The 10,000-nt window shown below is 44.9% G+C and overlaps 1 protein-coding gene across 1 annotated transcript in view; it reads right to left on the reverse strand.

Moving 5' to 3' along the window:
* lama1 (laminin, alpha 1) overlaps positions 1-10,000 on the reverse strand; it is a 94,184-nt gene that overhangs the window by 69,840 nt on the left and 14,344 nt on the right. Inside the window, exons 4-5 of the mRNA XM_063207560.1 lie at positions 4,128-4,370; positions 269-448 (exon numbers count right to left, since the gene is read on the reverse strand). Of these exons, the coding sequence (XP_063063630.1) occupies positions 269-448; positions 4,128-4,370 (423 nt within the window). The remainder of the gene's footprint in view (positions 1-268; positions 449-4,127; positions 4,371-10,000) is intronic.

The raw sequence follows: 10,000 nt of genomic DNA on the forward strand, positions 1-10,000 counted from the left end.
CACTAAGCCTTGGTTTTTAGTGTTTTTCAGTAGCAGCACTGTCTATCTACCTCATTGTACAATAGAGTAAATGGTGTTCATATACCTACACCATGAATTTACTTGTACTGTCGACACCTCTGAAGGACAGCACCTCATTTCCACCCACATTCTTCACACTAGCATGGGACTCAACCCTACGACCTCCTGAAGTCAAGATTCCAAGACCTTGTTAAGCCAAACTCGCTAACCATTAGAGCTCGTATGAAGTAAACCTATGGAGACGTACACGGCGTGTGACGATGGGGTCGACGTCCTTGGGGTCGCGGTGGCTCAGGGTCATGAGGTCGGCGTTGAGGGTGCGGATGCGCTGCAGGCGGAGGCGGATGAAGCGGGCGGAGGTGAACTCCAGCAGCTCTGGGGTGGGGTCGTCCGCACTGGGACGCCCGATGATCAGAGACGTGTGGATCTGAGGGGAGATGAGAAGATACGTCAGTGACATGTGAGGGAACACAGAGCAGTACAGAGCGGGAGAGAGAGATGAAACGAGAGACGAAGGACAGAAGGTAAAAGAAAATGAGAGAGAGGAAGGGAGAAAAGATGGAGAGAGAGAGAGCGAGAGAGAGAGCACGAGAGATAGATAGAGAGAGAGAGAGAGAGAGAGAGAGAGAGAGGAAGGGAGAGAAAGAAAAACAGACAGACATATAGACAGAGAGGGAGCTGTGTCAGTGTGCCAGTGGAAAGACTAAAACATAGGTGTAAGTAGAAGCATGTGTGCAGGAAGTGAATAAGGCAAAGGTTATGATCACAGAAATGACACTTCTAATAAACATCTCCTATGATCTTTATGAGAACAGCCCTTTCAAAGAGGAGCATTCAGTCTGGATTACTTCCATGGAGTTTGTTTTTAAAACAAAATCCAGGGCTATGCATGGCCAAGTCATAATAGTGGGATTCACAGATGTCTGAGATATGGATTGACAGGGAAAACTAAAGCACTAGACTGGTGTTACGGGTCAACTACACTGTAACAAATAGCTGTTTATTTACGGCAATTCTGCAACAGCATTCTACTGTTTTTCGAAAAAACAGACAACTACTGTGAAAATATTACTTTGAGTCACATATTGAGCATAAACAGTAAGTACTGCACAATAGCAGTATTCGCCGTTGTGGAAAAAACTAGAGATGCACCGGATCCTGATTTTTAGGATCCTGCCGGATACCAGATCCACTGAATAAGATCCTGCCGGATCCGGAACCGGATACCGGATCCTACAAATGGGTTGAAACATATAGTCTACTCGCACACGTGGGCCCTTTTTATTACGTTGGCGCAAACTATTTTTTAGACTCATTGGCTTATTGCCACACTGCCTGCAATAGCCGCTTCCAAAGGGATTTCACTCCATGCAGTGATTGGGGTTGTGAAAGACTGAAAAGCCTAGGCTAGACATGCACCAGACCCTGATTTTTAGGTAACATGCCAGATACCGGATCCACTGCTTAAGATCCTGCCGGACCAGGACCCTGTGAAAAACTCTATTATCCTGACGGATCCGGAACCGGAACCGGATCCGGTGCATCTCTAGAAAATAACAAGTTATTTTAGGCAGCACCATTGAAACCCATTCATCCTCCACTTGTCCGTGATCACCTTCAAACTTCAATACCACCTGAAGAACTGAAGTCATTCTGACTGGTTAGAGATTATCTGATACTATCAAGCATGATGAAACAATTTCTAAGGAAACTACAATACTTAAAAAGTGCTTGATGCAGCAAAGTGTGAGTAGCACATGCATTTTGATAGTGATGAAAGTGTGAATGGCTGAAACATTTTAAGAACTTGTAACACTCTTGCAACAAGCAGCCCCATCTAAACCAATCTGCTAATCAGTGCCTGGCCTCACCTGAGTAGGGCTGTTATGCCATTATTCAATTACGGGCGTCACCTGCCAAGGGCCTGATGACTCTGGTCACATGGTACTCTTGCACCTGTATATAAATCTGGACTATCAACACTTCACTTGCTTGCCTGCCTGCTGGCTGGCCTGCATGGCACAGCATAGCACTTGTTTGCCTACAAGCTTGCCTACAAGCTTGCTTACATGCTTGCACACTTTCCTCTTTGTGAAAGCTTGCTGTATGTGGCATCATTTGTGGCATTGTTGCATATAATGTGCCTGCTGCAAATTAGGCATTGCTTTGAGAGCTAGCTTGTGGTGCTGCTTGTTTGCTGTGCTACTTGGTGTAAAATATTTTTTTAAAGACTGACCAATGCTATATTCATCATTGGCTCATCAAGAGATACAGTAAAAAGCCCACCTTGCACACTATCATTGTAACATAGCACTGCGTACTCTGAAATGTTATTCATGCCCACACTTTCAAAGGACCACCGCAAACCATTTTCTCAATACAGCATAGCGCCATAGTATCATGCTCAAGGCACTCCAGTCATGGTGAACGATGGGAGGGTGGGGTGGTAACATGGCCAGGGTACCACAGTTATGGAGAATGATGGGTGGGGTGGGAAGTTGCCATGGCCATATTCATGAATACAACTATGACCCAGTATTTGCCTGTCATCACACAGTACAATTCAACTTTTTAGCTGAAATGTACTGTTATTTTTCTGTAGAGTACTGTTATTCAACAGTTCAATTGCTGCTGAAAAAATGTTATATACTGTGATACATTAAACAGCAATGAGCTGTATTTGATTTTTGGTGTGAAATAACAGTAGAATTACAGGTAAATATAATTGCCAGTAACTGCCGTTATTTTGCAGGGAAATTTTCTTAGAGTGTACTTGAAAATCAGCTGATCCTGAATTCAAGTTCATATTTCTTTGAGAGCTATCATTTGTGTTGTGCATTTTTGGTAGGCTGAAATCACACCTTTTATTGCTACATGTGTTCATATGTAGTGTTGATGCGTAATTACAGTTTGTAAAAAAAATCCCTGCTTCAAACAGCGTGGTCTGCCAAAGATCCCATTGGAAGATCCCATAGGAAGTTTCCAAGGGTGTGATCAAAGAGCACCTATCAAGTACCTCTCTACACTCCTCAAATCAAGTTTAATTGGCAACAGAGGATAATTGGGCAACCTGTCACACAAGCACTGATTTCATTTTAATGATGCTGCCTGGCATCCATTTTTCTATGGTGCCCAATTCCTTGGTCAAACAATTATCTCCAGAGATTCATTTGGTGATTCTACCTGTCCTACTTTAAGTATGAAACACTGACCACCTCAGCCCATCATTATACATATTTCAAAATAGGTTTGAGCGTCAAAAAAGAGGAAAAGAAGAGTGCTGCGTTGGGTCAATTGTTTGTGAAAGAATCAGGTGCTCTTCAGAAAGGACATGATAACTTCAGTAACTTGGCTTGTGACTATCTCCAAAATGTGAAGGTCCAAAAAGAAGGTTCCTTGTTGAAAGTGGTAGTCAGAATGATCCGAGGCACACTGATCTTAGTGAAAAAAGTTACAAATCCTTTATTTTAATGGATAACGCCTACGCGTTTCGACTACAATCAGTCTTCATCAGGGCAAATTTTGGTTAGGTTTGGTTTAGGTTTGAGCGTCATTTGACATACCCTTGATTCCTCAGATATTGTGAATACCCCACCTCTCCATGCTCCAAGTTCTGGTATAATCTTTTTTATTTAACTCTTACAGGTATAATGCCTTTTATGGCAAAAGAGCAAACAAGAACTGTACAAAGGCTTGATTTAAACTGAAGATAGTACCCACCTCTCCGTGCTCCAGGAGCTAGTATTACTTTTTCATTTCATTCCTTCAGGAAGCTGAAGTGCATTTATCAAATCCATAGTTGATAATAACTACCTATGTTAGCTAAACATGTTAGCTAGTTAACTACCCAAGTTGCTAACTGGCTAGCAACTACACTTTTGAGAAACATAACCCGAATTTTTAATGCAAAAGTGCAACCAAGAACACACAGGTTTGCCAAACGGCAGCTATTGTGAGTACCTACTACAAACCCAGGGGGTTAGTATTCTAATTTTATTTCAATCCTTCAGGTAGCTTAATATCCTTTAGGAGCAATTAAGTTCCTCCACTTCCTTAAATCTGCTCTGCTCTGCTCTGCTCTGCTCTACTCTACTGGCAGCACCCACCTCTCCATGTTCGAGTGGCTCCAGTCGGGAGTAGTAGGAGGTGCAGATGACCTCGTCGTCCTTCTTGTAGGTGGGCGGGCCGAGGCGAGGCGTGATGTTGTAGCGCGTCAGGCACTCGGTGTCGCTGATGGCGTAGTACTGCCAGGGGGTGTAGTCCACGCCATCCATGGAGCGCTCCAGCACCCAGTTACCGGGACGTGGCGAGTTGGCCGCCTTGATGATCACGTAGGCCACCTGGAAGACCTGAGACAAGAGCAAATAAACATTATGTAATTCAAGATGCGGTAGGAAGTGACAAGACAAAACAAACATGACGTGTCATGTGCAGTAATTCGAGAAGAGCAGAGTAGATCCTTTATTTATACAAAGGAAATTAAGGTGTCAAGCAGGTTATACATGTGGAGGTGCAAAATGCACACCAGAAAAGGAGGTGCTGGCAACCAGTAAAACACTTGCAGGAGGAGAGAAGTGCTGCACACTCCCGAGTTGCATAAACAAGTTTTTAGTGTGACAAGGTTTCGGCCTGTCGGCCTTCATCAGGTCACGTGTGCAGGTTATACATAACATAAGATAGACATAATATACATTGCAAGACACAAAAGATCAAAGTGGACACGGAAGAAAAAGAGACCAAGAGATAAATACTTGTAGAAAGAAAACAAAAATACACAAGAACAAAAATACAAATATGAATTCAACTAGGTGCAATGTGTCGTGATCGAGAAGAGATAGAAAGTTACAAATTCTGAAAGCACAGGTGCTTATTTTGATGTGTCTATGTGGAGGTAGTAGCTGGTTTTAATGTTATTTGAATGCTAAGAATGTCATGCCGACTGACATGTGACATGAAAACTAGTACAATACAGTAGATTAAAAAGAAGTGCTCACAGTTTGACTGATGCAACAGCACAGGTAAACAGGTATGCTATGACTAGTGCAATATTCCGTTGGAATTCAAATGACAGTTTCCCCCAAATATTCCAAAATGGAGTTGGTTTGGATTAAACCCTTTTTAAATGTACTATATGCGTTATATGCTGACAGGAGTGACGTGTCACCATTGACCAATGACTTCACACCTCCATTCCAGAAAATTACTGGAAACGTGAGGCCTGCCGTTTTATGTCATAGTTGAGTGATTACTGTCACAGCGAGTGCAGCCGAGAGAACAGGGCACAGTGCCCAGGGCTGTATAATGACATGGGATGGAATGGCTGTACAGCTGTGTCCTGGCATTGCATTAGGCCAGCTGTGAAGCATGCAAAATACATTACACCAACTCACAAGTCACTCAGGCACACCAAATAGCATACGGGGCTAGTTAAAAACACACACACACACACACACACACACACACACACACACACACACACACACACACACACACACACACACACACACACACACACACACACACACACACACACACACACACACACACTCGTCAAATGGGGTGTTACACATGGTGAAGCATAAACGTGCATGCACACACACATGCATTTAGACACGTACACACACACACATAAAAGGCACACACAGACAGACACACACACAAACACACACACACACATACACACACACACGCGCGCGCCACACGCCCACACACACAAACGAATGCATGCATGCACTTCCCACACACACGCAAACGCTAACACACACACATTTGGGCACAGTCAACCAGGCCTGCAACACATTCAGCCCAGAGGGAGCAGAGGCAGTCAACAGGGTTAATAACAGCCATGGCACTGAGAGCCCATAATGGCGGATAGCATGTGTGATATGAGCGCGCGTGTGTGTGTAAGCATGCGTATATTTGTGTGTGTGTGTGTGCGTGCGTGTGTGTGCGCGTGCGTGCGTGTGTGTGTGCGTGCGTGTGTGCGTCCTCATGCGCGCCTGTGTGAGTGTGTGTGGTATGGGGGTTTAAATGGTGCCATTTGGCCCGCTCTTCTCTATATCCCACTCTCTCTGCTGTCTCAGGGGGGGGGGGGGGTGGGGGTCGTACTGGCAAGCTGTAACCGTGACTGTCATTGGTACCCCAATCCCACAAACACACACACACACACACACACACACACACACACACACACACACACACACACACACACACACACACACACACACACACACACACACACACACACACACACACACACACACACACACACACACACACAGCTTTCCATGCGTGACTGCCTCGCTGACGCAATGAAGATGTTGTTTGTTTATTTCATCGACATGGCCCCATTCCTTCACTCTCTCTCTCTCCCTCTCTCTCACTCCCCCCTTCTCCCTCTGTCTCTCTCTCCCCTGTTCTTTCTTTGTCCCATCATCTCTCCATGCTTTGTCATGGACAGCCACTCTCATTCTCTCTCTCTCTGCTTCATCATAAGTCAAAGTGCTTTTTCTAACCCATCGCTCTCTCTGACCTTGAACCTTGCCTCAGGCTTGATGCTCCATCCCTTGTCCCTCCACAGAATCTTAACTCAGCACACACACTTACACCCCCACTTTAAATATGTCAAAAAGACAAAACAAAATTCAATCCTGTCCTGACAAGGCCCCTCAAAACAGACCCCTCTTTCATTGGCCCCCCAGTGCCCCAGAGCATGACGAGAAAGCCAATCCCAGCCTCGTGTCTGCTTTCAATCCCCTCTCCCAATCCAATCCTGCCCCCACCCCTTTACCCCCATTCCCCAAAACCCCCCAGAGAACCACATCCTAACCACCAGAGCCATCATCACCACCATCACCACACACCACCACCACCCCCAACACCCTCCTTTGGCCCTTCCGTCTGTGGTGCCAGTATGAAACCACCAACTCTGCCTGTGGCGACTGCACTAACACACGCAACGTCTAGTATCCCTTGCTGCACACATGCAATGAGGACAACTTATAACTGTGGCATGGAGTGCAATGGGAATTGAGAAGAAATATGGGGGCAATGGGGGTTGAAAGGGTCATGTCAAGGATGTTTGGTTGTTAGAAATACTTTAAAAGTATGACATGCAGTGTAATAACGATGTTCCACGGCTTAATGTACTTTCACAGTGTTTCTACAATACGTATTACTCTGTATTTTGATCAATTTACCTCTATTTTATGCCTCAGTAAAAATAAACATCCTTGAACGGGAATTGGGAGGGGGGGGGGGGTGTCACAAGAGACAGTTCAAGGGTGCTTTTTTGTATACATAGGAATACGAACATACGAATATTTCACTGTACAATGCATTGTGTTTTAGTGATAATTATATATAATGTTTAATGTCACAGCATTTCTTTGCATGTGATGCATAAACATCCTTGAACGGGAATATGCGAGGGGGGGTTAAGGGGGGTCACAGTGGGGATTTCCATTCCCTATGTGGCACGGAGCCTCCCGCTCGCTCGCGCTCTGATCCCTAACATGGGGGGGAATGCACAAGGGGGCCCTTGTTTTCGGACGGGGTCAAACACTTCACTCATTGTTTTCACGTGACAAAAAAACATCATCTTCAAAACCGACCGTGCGCATTTCCACTTCCTGTCCGTGTGGATTAAAGTGGATCTGTGCCCCTCTTCTCTTTCCTCTCTCTCTCTCTCTCTCTCTCTCTCTCTCTCTCTCTCTCTCTCTCTCTCTCTCTCTCTCTCTCTCTCCCTCTCTCTCTCAATTCAATTCAAGATTAGCTTTATTGGCATTATTCATACAAAAAGGTGTTGCCAAAGCTGACATACAATAAAATGGTAATAAAAGTAAAATAATTTAACAACTCAATACATTAAGGATAAGGGAACTTATAGATTTACAATGGAGATTTCCCTTTCCATATGGCAAGCCTATAGCTACGTACACACACATCGCTGCTATTTACTAGCTTCTCCCTTGCTCGCCTACTCGCCACTCTCTCATGGAACATTCGCTGAAAGTTCAAGCGGCTTTAACTTCCAATGTACAGGCGAGAAGTACAGAACTCTGTGTTCCAATTGGTTACTCGCTTACTCGCCTTGCTCAAAGTTAAAATATTTTCAGGATCCGTCCACATCGCATCGCTTGTACAGTACTCGCCTACTCGCCTGCTAGTCTCGCGGGAACACATTGACATTCTATTGACTTAATTCGCTGAGCGAATTAAAAAGCCTTAAAAAGCCCATATAACGGCGGGATAATTCAGTACATTGATTGATTTATTAATCTCTCTCTCTCTCTCTCTCTCTCTCTCTCTCTCTCTCTCTCTCTCTCTCTGTTTCCCCTGTGCAGGTTGGGACTTTCACCTTGGCTTTGATAATCAGTAGACTTGCTGTGGGATTTCACGGGAGGTGTTTGGAGATTGAGGTTGTTTCAATCGTCAGTCTCCTGGCGACGGCTTCGGAAACAAATAAACACATTTCAGGATGGTCAATATTTGTTTGGCGTCTCTAGACAAACTGTGGAGGAGATAACCTCTGTGTAGGGGGCTAAGCCTTTCAACTCTCCCTCTCCACTCCACTCCTCTCCTCTCCTCTCCTCTCCTCTCTCTCATTTGAATGTAATGAGAGTGTGTGTGACATGAGTGAAGTGGGAGGATCAGCTACTGTGCACTTATTCTCACTCACTAGACAACTTGATCTGAAGGCAATGGCAGCATTCCCGGTAGTGAGCATTTCCCTCACGCCCTTTTTTTCCAGCTCGGTGGGGCTTTTTGTGCCCCATACAGTACGTGCCCAAATTACAGATGCAGACAGAGAGACAGACAGAGAGACAGACAGTGCTCTCTCAAACACACACACACGCACGCACACACACACACACACACACACACACACACACACACACACACACACACACACACACACACACACACACACACACACACACACACACACAAATATGCATCCACGCGCACACACACACACACACACACGCACGCACGCACGCACGCACACATACACACACACACAAAGTTAACTCAAAGTGCTTTTCACACACACACACACACACACACACACACACACACACACACACACACACACACACACACACACACACACACACACACACACACACACACACACACACACACACACACTTGTAGCTTCCGAGTTTCCCTTGTTTTTTTAACTAGCACTACATGTGAAGACAAATTTAAGAGCGGTGGTGGTGTGGATGGAGGACCGGGGAGGGGGGTTAGAAAAGAGGAAGGCAATCAAAGAGCACGAGAGCAACTTTCGATGACAGGGCAAACATGCAATTTCCATGTCCCAACAAGCGTCTTCCGGCGCGTTTTTTAATGAGAATCTTTAATTACAGGCCTTGCCTTGCCTTATTGCTGGGGCTGAGCCGAGGACAATCTCTCTCTCTGTCTCTCTCTCTGTCTCTCTCTCTGTCTCTCTCTCTCTCTCTCTCTCTGAGGAAGAATTGACATGTTCAGGAAGGCCACACAGCTTCATCTCGAGTGCCACTTGGGTAGAATGAGATTTTTTTGTGAAAGGCCTTCGCTGCATGCTCAAGGACCATGGGACTGTATTACTAAATAATGCCTGACCTTTCACAGATATAGGGGGAGTTTTCAAATGCCGTGAAGGAGATATCAAGCACCACTACTATGTCTCATTGTCATTCACATGATTTCACAGAAACTGATACAGGGTATATTGCATATAAGCAAGGCTCATTTATAAGGCGGAAAGGTGATTCAACATGAATGGAAAGAATCCTAACACGATTGAAACATTTACGTAACAGACTTCTTGAGTATCCGCGCAGAAAGATTACAGTATTGTCTTTTTACAGCTTGCAGACATGACTGAAGTTATTTAGCCTTGACCTCCTGGTCTAGTACACTCGTTACATACTAACTAAACCAATCATGTTTCTTTCAATCTTTCAATCTCTCTCTCTCTCTCTCTCTCTCT

This window comes from Engraulis encrasicolus, chromosome 9 (assembly GCF_034702125.1).
Source record: "Engraulis encrasicolus isolate BLACKSEA-1 chromosome 9, IST_EnEncr_1.0, whole genome shotgun sequence".
Classification (NCBI taxonomy): domain Eukaryota; kingdom Metazoa; phylum Chordata; class Actinopteri; order Clupeiformes; family Engraulidae; genus Engraulis; species Engraulis encrasicolus.